General features: G+C 43.1%; 1 protein-coding gene across 10 annotated transcripts in view; it reads left to right on the top strand.

Moving 5' to 3' along the window:
• RAD51B (RAD51 paralog B) overlaps positions 1-12,263 on the top strand; it is a 734,492-nt gene that overhangs the window by 556,264 nt on the left and 165,965 nt on the right. For all 10 annotated transcript variants that reach the window (XR_014242387.1, XR_014242388.1, XR_014242389.1 and 7 more), the window contains one exon: positions 7,978-8,081. Coding sequence is in view for 2 of the 10 variants with exons in the window: in XM_082384412.1 (XP_082240538.1) it covers positions 7,978-8,081 (104 nt within the window). In the remaining 8 variants the exon portion in view is untranslated. Of the gene's footprint in view, positions 1-7,977; positions 8,082-12,263 lie in introns of those variants that run through there.

Here is a 12,263-nt window from a genome sequence, read left to right as displayed (position 1 = left end):
TAGGTCATCTTGAATCCTTATTCTCGAATGCCCTCTTCTTGGCAGTCTTCCTCCCTTTTGATTGTCAGTCTCTTCAATGTGGGTCGCTGAAATTCTGGCTTTCCACATCAAATAGAAAAAGAGCTGATGATCCACCGGCAGAAGTAACTAAGACTACCTTGAGAAACTTGGGAGAAAGCAGACCTAAATATTTCCCTACTTCATCTTTCTATTGGGGCTAAACAAGATTCTCAGTCACTTCCTCAGTTCAAATGAATGACCCAACAACAACCAAAAAAACAGTATGCTGAAGATCAGCAACTGCCATGGGCCTGGTTTTAAACAGGAGAAACTGAATTTAATGAATGATAATCCCTTTCTAATCCCTACTCTTTCACTCAGACTCCCATCTTTAAGCTTTCTTCTTATGAAGTTTTGTTTGCTGGGACTTGGCCACTGGCCAACACATGTTTACCCATGAAAAGGTTTTAGGAGGTAGGATTGGCTAAGAAAATCCCTAATTTGGAGAGAAATCTGCTCTTAGGAAAAGGACCCCGCGTCTGCACTCTCTTCAGGCTTAAATGAGTGCTGGGTAAGGGCACAGACATTCAAAGACAGCACGTGGAGTAGAGCATTCTCAAACTTCCTGGAAAAAGTGAGGTCCAGAATGAGGAACTAACTTCTTATCATTAAAATACCATAGATTCAAAGTTTTTAGAAAAGGCGGGAACTTTTGAGAGAATTTTGAACAACCCCTTCTGGTCATGATGAGGAAACTGAGGCTCAGAGAACTGAAGTAACCGGTCGTTACTAAGGCCTGCCCTGATGTTCTCTGTTACATCACTCTCTTCTCCCACCTGGTCTCATTAAAAGCCCACAGCTAAGTCAGAAATAGAGCTCCAGGGTCCTGTCTTCCATCCAGCAGCCGGCCATATGCTATCATGTATTGTATAGAACACGCTTCAGGATGTGAGGATGAGAGATCAGAAGGAGAATGTCAACTCCAATGGTAACATACCGTCCCTTTCCCTGAACTTATTTCAGTACTGAAATCATTTGTAAGTATTTTAATTCTTTTTCGTTTTTTAAAATTTCCTCTTTCTAGTCTCAATAAGTTGTCTTTCATCTAAAGGGGAAGGAGGGACCGAATGTCCAGAATATCCCTTAAGCCCTCTTAAGCCATGAACTTCTCCTTCCCCTCTGTTCCTGTTCTGGGAATCACTGCTTTGTTTACACTTTTTTTTTTTTTTTTTAACATGGAAAAGTCTAGTCTTTTAAAGTTGACCCTTTTGCTGCAGGGCACACTTTTATGTTATGTACTGGAGATTCAATTTGACCTCCCAGAAATGCTTATTAGCACAGGAGTCATAAATTGAAATGTTTTCAGAGAAGGAGCTTCCTCACTGAAAGCTCCCCAACAGCCCCCTTCTGAATACTGACACTGGTTGGTACCAGAGGCCCATTACCTTTTTGGAAATCAAGGCAACATAGCAACCTGATTATCCTCCTCCAGTCTGATTGCACAAGAACTACGCCCTGTGTACAGAGCAGAGAGAGAGCTTCTTGCCTTGTAAGAAATTTGTCTTCATAACCCACTCCCACTCCAAAGGAGTGGGGAATTGGATCTAAAGATAGTAGTCATGAAAGATATTCCAGAATCCAAATCCTGTTGTTTTAACCACTTCATTCCTGAGCTTTACTAGCCTGCCTCATTACTAGAAGAATAAAAAAATGTAGAAGGTGATGATTAAACTTTTTTTCTCCCTAGAATTTCATCTTCAGTGTTTGATCATCATTGTTCCTGTCATTCATACATATCAAGTATCTTCATCTAAGGGTCACCAAGAACCTTTGGTTGCCTGGAGGCAAGAATTATTATTCATGTTTTACAGATGGGTAAGCAATTACAGAAAGAGAACGTGCTTTGACTTACCTAAAAGGGTCTCTGAGAGAGTAGAGTATGAATATTCCCCCTGTCTTTTTTAGAGAGACCTGACTTCAGTGTAAATAAATTAGATTTTCTCTCTGTGGCTTAAGCAGATACTTCTACAAGCTCAATCCTGTGACAGTGAAAAATCCCCAATGTTGAAAATATTTTCAAAACCCAGTTCACTTACTTGATTTTTTAAATTTGTATTGGAATCAACCAAATTCCAGTACAATGAAGTCATACTGCCTTGGCAGATCTAAATATCACAGTCATCAAAAAGGAGAGAGGGAGAGAATGCCCCAATTTTTATTCCTTCTGCTTAAAATGAGCATAGAAAAGATTCACTTATCTATTTCTTGACCAATTAGGTCATTGGGCAGGAAATCACCTTTCCTGAAAAGCCAGTAAGCAGATTCCTTCTACCTTAAATTTCCCATAAACAGCATTAATAATCATTTATGCCAGCCTCACATAGGAATGCTTAAAAGTCAAAAGACATTAGGGACCACTGAGTTTTCTAGTTGAAAATAAAGTTACAAATTTATAGTAACTGACAGCTTCCCCACATCCTTTCTCAAGCCACTCCACCACCTATAACCACCCTTCAATTGTTTTTCCATATTCAAAGCCCTATTAAGTGAAAATATTTTTCAATCCTGCCCAGATTTTTTTAAGCCTCCAACCAGAGAGGGTCAGTTTCAGGCCATCTGATTTACATGAATCCAGTGGCTGGGCCAGTTGAGCGAGGTTAAATAACTTGCCAAGCCAGAGCATGCATCGTCTTTCTGGAAACCCCTTGCCCTGGGTTATCACTGTATATCAGAACAAAGGAAGCCAAGTGTAGAGCCTGAGTGACACACAGAGTTCAGATGAGTTGATAAGATGCTCACAACATACTTCCATCAGTGTCTTCCCAGAGATGGGCCTCTGGGCTCTTCAGGCCCTTCCCAGCTGCCCACCCCTCCCCACTCCCACCCTGGGTTGGCAGAGTAGCCAGCTATTTGACATGAGCCTGGAGAAGGCTAATTGGAGTAGTGGTTAAGACCCAGTCATACACATGCTACTATATATAAAATAGATAACCAACAAGGACCTGTATAGCATAGGGAACACTACTCAATATTTTGTAATAACCTATAAGGGAAAAGAATCTGAAAAAGAATACACACACACACACACATATAACTGAATCACTTGATCACTTGCTATACACCTGAAACTAACACAACATTGTAAACCAACTATACTTCAAAAAAAAAAAAGACTCAGCCTGGTTTCGAATCCTCGCTCTATCATTAACCAACCACGTGACCTTGGGAGAATTACTTAATCTCCTATAGCCTTGGTCTGTCAATAGGGATGATGATATCACCTACCTCATAGGGTGGTTGTGAGGATCAAAAAAGATGTACCTAAGATATGAAGCTCAAATAAGATGTAAGCCCTCCTTATTTAAAGGGCTTACCTAGTGCCTAGCTTATAGCACTTTAAAAATATTGTTTTTCCTTATCATTTAACTTTCAAGGCCCTGCTGTTATTGCTCTGGTGGTGGCTTAACGTTTGTAAGCACTCCTGAAGATGTATCTCCTCAAGCTTGCCCACTTAAGGTTTCCATTGAAAACTTTTCCCTGGTTATTTTCACTCATGGCCCGTGGTTAAGAACCCCAGCTTACCTGTCTGACAAGCAGCCAAGCATGTGGGTACTTTTTTTTAATACTGTTTTCATTGGTTTAGGCACGTGGAATTCTTTAAATAGCCACTACTGGTCAGTTGTGGCTCTGACCCTTATAAACATCTTCTAGGCCTGGGAAGTGCACCTACAGTCATATCACCACCAATTTTTTTTGAGCGCTTAACTAATTAGCAACTCCTAATTATTCACGTGTAGCTCTTTCTTGGCAAACTTTCAAACTCAGGCTCACTTCATGCTATCACTTAGTGGACATCGAAGCAACAAGTTTCTAGAGTTTGCTTGAAAAATGTAAATCTATTAATTTTGGCTTAAGCAAGGTAGAATTAAGAATGTAAATCTGCTGCTAAAACAAATATACACCATGGTTCAAAGTTTAGTAAGAATAACTTATTGACTCTTTAACCACTATTTATGAAGCATCCTCTGGGTCTCAGACCTCGTGATTCAGGCATACTACCATAAATCAGACATGGATTTGGCCCTCTTAAAATATACATTAGGGATGGTCAGAAAAGCATGCAAATAACATACCACAGGATAAAAAATGGCAGTAATGTGAGAGAGTAACCTAAGCATTATGGGCGTTTGGAGGAGGAAGGCATTATTTCTGTGACGATCAGGGAGGTGGCGTGTCAGAAGTGGTATTGAAGACAATGCATGGGCATAGAGGCATTCAGGTGTGGAGGCGGCACGAGGAAGGAGTGATTAAATTGGAGCAGAGTCTTTATGAAGTGGGATGGAGGGAAGAGGTGTGGAGAGGCAGGTCGGGCACAGCTGCAAGAATGCCAGTCTTAGGAATTTAGAACTCTTTAAAGGCACTTGGGAGCCGCCAAAAGTTTTTTTTTTTTTTTAATTAATTAATTTATTTATTATTTATTTATCTATTCATGGCTCTGTTGGGTCCTCGTTTCTGTGCGAGGGCTTCCTCTAGCCGCAGCAAGCGGGGGCCACTCTTCATCGCGGTGCGCGGGCCTCTCACTATCGCGGCCTCTCTTGTTGCGGAGCACAGGCTCCAGACGCGCAGGCTCAGCAACTGTGGCTCATGGGCCCAGCCGCTCCGCCGCATGCGGAATCTTCCCAGACCAGGGCTCGAACCCGTGTCTGCTGCACTGGCAGGCAGACTCTCAACCACTGCGCCACCAGGGAAGCCCCCCGCCAAAAGTTTTTGAGCATGCTGATCATAAGTGGCAGGGCAGCACGCTTAGGTGTGTGCTTGGGGAGATTAATCGGGCAGTAGAATAGAGGATGCTTCCGTAGGGAGAAACTGACAGGAGCATGGAGAGAGCGAGAAAGTGACAGCAGCCATCCCCAGGGGAAAGCTAATGTGGGTCTGATCTAGGTTGGGGTGGGATGAATGGATGTAAGTGAGACTTTACAGTGAAATCAATCCGTCTTCACAGTTTCTTGGAATTGAGAAGCACAGGAGAGGGAGAAATTTTTAAATGGAACTGAGGTTTCAAGCCAGATTAACTGGAAGGCCAAAGAAGGAGGAGTAAGTTTATACAGGAAGGGATGAGCTCAATTTGAAGATACTGAATTTATGGTGCCCAAATTCATTATGTCAGGCAGGAAGATCTCGTGGTTGAAAATGGGGGACAGGTGCTGAGGTTAAGTGGAAGGTTGAGACAAAGGCTTAGAAATCATCCACCTGGGGGTGTCATCCTTGTCAACAGTGAGGACATGCCATGTGGAGCAGACATTGCGAGCTTGGTGAGAATGAGTCATATGTGGCTCATCAGCATGTTTATTTACGTGTTTTTAAAATTTTTTAAAATAAGCCAACATTTTCCAATCAGAAGATTGTACTTAAAGTGTTGATTTTAAAAATTAAAAGATCAAAAGATGTGACTAACCGTGAACTCATATCGCCATGTGACAACAACAGCTGGAGCTGAACAGGGGCTGTCCCCTTGAGATCATGGGTGAATTGTCTAATCCACCACAGTCTCCACTACTCCCCGTCATCTCCTAACACTTAATATTTCGACAAAAAGTGGATTAATGATTGCCTAGGGCTGCAGGGCAGGAAAGAGGGGCTGGAGGCTTATGGCTAAGGGATATGGAGTTTCTTGGGGGGTGATGAAATGTTCCAGAGTTGATTGTAGTGATGGTTGATCAACTCTGAATATAGTAAAAACCATTGAACTGTACACTTTAAATGGCTGGATTGTACAACATGTGAATTATCTCGACAAAGCTGTTTGGTAAAAATGCAAGAAAAAGGAACATCAGTGGCCACTGCCCTTGCAGTGTTGGTTTTCTTAAAGCAGAAAATACTTTTCTGTTATATGTCTCTATCAAAAAGGGGGAAATGAAAGACAGACTGAGAGGGTCATGTATTTCAAGAAAAATGGAAGAGAGTACATCTGTTTGGGGTAGTGAAGACTTTCTACGTGTTAAGATGCAGACACCTGGCCTCTTTATTAATGTACATTACCTTCCCAGCCACTGAAGGCAGGTGGGTGTTAGGGAAAAAACTGGCCATGGCCAGCTCCTTGAGGTCCACCCACAACTAAGGGGAGAGGGAGAAGAAAAGCGGAGAAGGAAAAGGAATACTCAACATGGTTGATACAAGGAGAAGCAGAAGAAGCCAGTACATTGGATGCTGGAAGAGGGGGAAGCTTTATCAGGTCAAGGAGGATGGGGACAGAGAAGTCAGGAGGTTACGGGACCATCCATTGAGAGAAATGGGGCCAGAGAGAGATGCAGATGCAGATGACAAAGCATTCAGAACACCTAGTTCAGAAGTTAGTATTTTATCCGCAGGCACAAGGACTGTGGAAGGATTTTAGGGGAGCAGTGTGATCAGATCAGCACAGTCTAGATGATATGTTTCCAAATTAATTCGTGTGTGTTTTGAATTGTGTGCATGATGAGCCAAGGTCACCCTAAATTTTATTCTTTCCTTCGCTAAATTCTCCCTAACTCTGAAATCCCCAGGCTTGTTGAGGCCCTGGATGTTGATGCCATCCAGTTCGTTCCCACACCTGCCTGAACCAGAGAAAACATATGGTTGTTTTTCGCTATCCCGTGGGTTCTCACCATCGGCACTATTTTGTCTGGGGCTAGATAATTCTTTGTTGTGTGGACTGGCCTGTGCGTCATAGGATGTTTAGCAGCATTCCTGGCCTCTACCCTCTAGACGCCATAGCACTCTCACCTAGACATGACCCACAGAATCACCTCCAGCCTAGAACCACTGAACTCCATTCATCTGTTGCTCTATTTGATCCCAGGAGCTTAAGACCATGCAGAGTTGGGAGGCCACCCTGAAAGATGCTGCTGACCCAGAAAAGAAGAATTCCTATTCCACACAGAGGGGTGAATATCAGATGATGCCCTGAGCAGGCAACAAATGAGGAACTCAAGACCTCATTTTGTTTTAGCTGATTCAGTGGACTTCAGCCTTTTGGTACTTGGTCTCCTCATTGGAAAGAGATGGCATCTTGAGGATACAAGGCAAACTACAAATCCCACTATGCCCCCTTAGGCTAAGGCTCATCTCATGGCCCAGGGCCAAAGTGAGCACAGGAGTTTGGAGGAGACCTCAGGATGTGCTACGTATGATAGTGGGGGCTGGCTTCTAAGTGGTGGGACTTGCGAGCCTGCCTCTAAGGCAGAAGAACAGGAGGAGTGCAGGAATGGGTTCCTCCTGGTGGTGTCAAGAGAGATCAGTGAAGCTCTGGAGATGTCAGAGAGCAGCTGAAGTACAACTTGGTGTAGACTAGAAACTCAGATAACGTTTACTTCAGATCCTCCCCCTTATAAGAGAGTCTTAGAAAGTAAAAGAATGTTTCTCTTGGGATAAGAATGTCTAATACAGATTAGATATGAAATGGTGAGATCTTCCAGATTCCTCTTCTGGGTGCGTGTACGTTCCGCGGTTGGAAAGGCATAGGAATTTTATATACATATGCCACCATTTCCATATTGATAAGGAAAATTGAATTAAGACTCTTATCAAGCTGAAAAAGTCTTAACAACTCTATTAAACTAAGACTATTTCATAACTGGCTCTTATTCTATGTAGTAGGGTTATGCTTTTCTGCCATGGATGTTGAGTGGCTTGATTTATTATTAGCAATGGCTCCAAGCTTCCTTGCAATGCAACCTCTTATTGATATATAACTCTGTTATCTCTGAGCCCAGTGGTGGTTACTTTCATTGAGGCTGAAGGAAACCCATGCTGGCTTTTCTTTTTAGTCTCATATTCCTTAACCCCTCTCTTCCTTCTCTCCTTCATCAACTTTTGTGGTAACGACTTGGGCTCCCGCGTGCTCTCTGAGCAATGAGCAATGACTAGACTTTTGTTTATGTGAAACACCATGACAAGATAGGGTGTCCATAATCATGGTTTTGCCCTGTTTCGTTTCAGGCACTTCTGGATCCAGCTGTGTGACAGCTGCACTAGGAAACACCTGGAGTCACAGTGTGAACACCCGGCTGATTCTCCAGTATCTTGGTTCAGGGAGAAGACAGGTGAGTGCTTTGACAATGTTCTCTGACTGTCAAGGTCAGGGAACAAGATGTACCAGCAATCTGAGTGTTCATCTTCTGAAAGCATTGGCCACGCTGTCTGTCCTGGGCCAACACTGTCAGAGGGTGGGTAAGGAAACCAGCCTCCCTGCCTACCTCAATAGCAGTTCTAATAAAGTGGGGAGACAAGTCACCCACAGGGAAAAAAATACAAAAACAGAGAGTTAGCTTGCCCCCGGATGTTTGCCAATAGCTTGTAAGTGACCAAGGTCCACACCCCTAGGGATCTCAAAGGGTGAATGAATGATCATTTCTCTTAGCTGGTATTTGTTGAGGGCTAGATAATTTGTGTACAAATTAAATAATGATGGTGCCTTCTCTTGAGGTTAGTATGTTTTGAAATAATTAGGCCACACAGACCCTGCTAAGTGGATAAACTCTTCCCAGATCCTGGGTACTTTTGCATTAACTTATAAACCAGTAGATTAAAGTACTGAATGATGCCAGAGATTATCAAAAGGATATGACTCTTAGAGCTGTCTCTTTATGTTGTCTATCCTAGACTCAAGTGAGAATTCCCCCTTCCATCCGGAAAGGTTACTTTCTACATCTTTCTTGATCTCCCCTCCCACTCCAAAGAAAGGAACACCACAGTCTCACTCCTTTGGTAAAATGTTTCATAATTAGGAAGTTTATTTTTCCTGATGTCTAACCTCAACTTTATCCTGCTGTGTGGACCAGGTTCCATCATGACCTCTCCTGCAAGTGGGAGGAAGAAGAAGACAGGGTAGTTATTCTGATTTGTTAGATGGGGCAGAATTCAGAACCCAGACTTGCCCATCTTGCTAAATATATAACAAATCCAAGTTATTAATTAAAGAGGCATGAAATATCATGCTGGTGGTCCTTTCTGGGGAAGGTGGTAGGAAGGGAGTTGTTAACATTTACCTGCATTAGGTAAACTGGCTCTTTCTCAAGGAATCAGGAATCATCAAAAACTTTGCTTGTTGCAGACATAACTTTCTGAGTGCCCTTGGTTACAGATGAGAGGATTCTTCTTAGTTTGCTTGGGACTGTGTAAATAACATTCCAGCTTGATGATTGAGTCAGCCATGTTCTGAGAAGATAGAGCTGCTTGTTTTCACTTAGGGGAACATTCTTGAGTTTTCAGGCCCTGGCGTGCTCATTACCTCAGTGATACCTTTTCCCTGATGATCTGAGTGTCCTGGGTTCTAAATCCATCACTTCTCTTTCAGTGGAACACATTCAAAAATGTTCCTGTAGAACCTAATGACCTTTGGTTTGTACCTTAAGTTATAAAGCATGTTAAATAAATCCTGTTTGCAGCTATCAGGGGTATCATTAAGGATTGTCAAGCACTACTACCTAAACTCTAATTTGAGGAAGCAAAATTCCTTGTGAATTCATTCATTTTCATAGATCCTTAACCCTACGCCTTGAAAACTTGTAGTTTATCTCTGTTTTTGATTTTAGACGGTACACACTGATTTGATGATTCAGTTTATTATCTATGGTACCATGGATTCCAGGTTCCCAGATCCTAGTTCTCCTAATTCTAGTTAGCATTTATTAGTAAATAAAGAAGTTAGCATTTATTAGTAAATAAAAAGAGCCACATTTTTCTTTTCCTTTTGCTTTAGTAAATTAACCAGTCATTTCCATTTTGTCAGTGTCAACAAGAAGTAGCTGGTAGGACACAAGCTATTATTTTGTGTACCTTTGGTGACTGGAGGATTTTGGTGGCTCTTGGTTCTTGGCTCATAAGGTCGAATGCGGACCACTAGACACAAGAAGAACAGGGAGCAAAGCATGGATAGGTCCGTGACAGTCTATCAACTCATATCCTATTGGCTGGGTCAGCAGTGTTATCTTAATCTACGAAGGACAACTTGTTACTATCATTACTAATCAGTCAAGAGCAGAGTTAAATGTCTATGAATCATGTTTTCAAACAATAATTAGAAATTAAAGTAAAACATGACCAGTGTTAAAATGGCCACCCCAGGCAAAAGAACATACATTTAATTAATCTATAGAAATGGACATGCCTTTTGGGACCAGTTGTTAAATTCGTGGCTCAACAACTAGGATAAATGTTGATATATAACAGCGGTCCCCAACCTTTTTGGCACCAGGGACCAGTTTCTTGGAACACAGTCTTTCCACGGACTGGGGGTGAGGTGGAGGACGCGTCGGGTAGTAATGCAAGCGATGGGGAGCGATGGGCAGCGGCAGATGAAGCTTTGCTCGCTTGCCCGCCACTCACCTCCTGCTGTGCGGCCCGGTTCCTAACAGGCTGCGGACCAGTACCAGTCCGCGTCCCAGGGGTTTGGGACCCCTGATATAGAAAACACATCTCTAGCTGATGACCTTATCTCGACTTAGCAGAGGGTGTACCTAATGATTCAGTGAGCCCTTCCTGTGGTCTTACTTCATGATCAAGTAGAGAAGCCATATGAAGATAAATCTTTTCTGGGATATGTGCAGTGAACAAGACTTTAAAGCTGCCCTTTAAGGGAATTGCACCAAATATTTCCTTTTAACACAATTTAGTAGGAGAGTTTGCCTAGATCATTCTAGGGTGGGCAGACCCATGGAACACCAGCCACTTGGGGAAGGTACCAGGATAGCTTTTTCTTTTTTCATGCACAGGCAGAGGCTACTACACCAAAAGATCAAGGTTATGGAATGAGGATTATGTTTTATCCCCTTTCTATGACACTGAGCCCTACAACAGGGTTTTTGCATGTGAGGCTTAGTCTGAGACCACAGGGCTGGAAGGGGGTCAGGTCAAGCCGAGCAGATCTTCGAGCCGATTAACCCGAGAGCTGAATTGTATAGTCCAAGGTAAGGAGTCCTCCCTGGGTGATTATTTTCTTTACACCCTGGAAACTTTGTAAAATTATATAACCAAGAAAGAAATCTCCTTATCAGGGCACTAGCCAAGTTAATTCTCTTGTTTATTCTGCTTCGGGGTTACAAAAAAACCCTCTTAAGAAGCTGGGAAACATTTTCTTTTGGACTAATTTAGCTTTTTTTCCATTTGACTTTTATTTACTCTTTCCCTCCTCTGCTTCAATCCTGCCCCACCCTTTCTGCAACATTTTTATTCTTACCAAAGACCTATCCTTAGAGTAGAATTGAAATGGCCTCTACTAGGTGTTCTGGGTTGTTTTGTTTTGTTTTCAGTGTTTTCGTTTTGGTTTTGTTTTTAATGATCAAAAGTATGTTTTGGTCCACCACGTGCATGGTGTGGGGGTGCGCAGAAGTAGAAGGCACAGTTCCTGCCTTCAGGGTCCTTCTGGTCTGGTACCGGAGATGAACCAAAATGCAGTGTGTGAGTTAAAGAACAAACTCATACTGAGATTCTGTCACAGGCAGTGTTTGATCTAATAAGTGTTTAAAACAGTAACTGCGTTGAAGCCAGAGGAAGGTAAACTCATCAGAGGCACATTCATCTTTTCAGGAGAAGGTGGGACTTGAGCATCACTTATTTATTTATTTATTTATTTATTTATTTTTTAAATTTGTATTTATTTATTTATTTATTTTTGGCTGTGTTGGGTCTTCGTTTCTGTGCGAGGGCTTTCTCTAGTTGCAGCGAGCGGGGGCCACTCTTCATCGCGGTGCGCGGGCCTGTCACTATCGCGGCCTCTCTTGTTGCGGAACACAGGCTCCAGACGCGCAGGCTCAGCAATTGTGGCTCACGGGCCTAGTTGCTCCGCGGCATGTGGGATCTTCCCAGACCAGGGCTCGAACCCATGTCCCCTGCATTGGCAGGCAGATTCTCAACCACTGCACCACCAGGGAAGCCCTATTTTTTTTTTTTAATAATTTTTTTTTGGCTGCGTTGAGTCTTCGTTGCTGTGCACGGGTTTTCTCTAGTTGCGACGAGCGGGGGCTGCTCTTTGTTGCACCGTGCGGGCTTCTCATTGCCGTGGCTTCTCTTGTTGCGGAGCACGGGTTCTAGGCATGTAGGCTTCAGTAGTTGTGGCTCGTGGGCTCTAGAGCGCAGGCTCAGTAGTTGTGGCTCGTGGGCTGAGTTGCTCTGCAGCATGTGGGATCTTCCCGGACCAGGGCTCGAACCCGTGTCCCCTGCATTGGCAGGCGGATTCTCAACCACTGCGCCACCAGGGAAGCCCTGAATATCACTTTAAATCATAG

Source organism: Balaenoptera borealis (genome assembly GCF_965194805.1).
Source record: "Balaenoptera borealis genome assembly, chromosome: 3".
Lineage (NCBI taxonomy): Eukaryota > Metazoa > Chordata > Mammalia > Artiodactyla > Balaenopteridae > Balaenoptera > Balaenoptera borealis.
The sequence above is the reverse complement of the archived record's forward strand: the minus strand, read 5'-3'. Positions and strand labels throughout refer to the sequence as shown.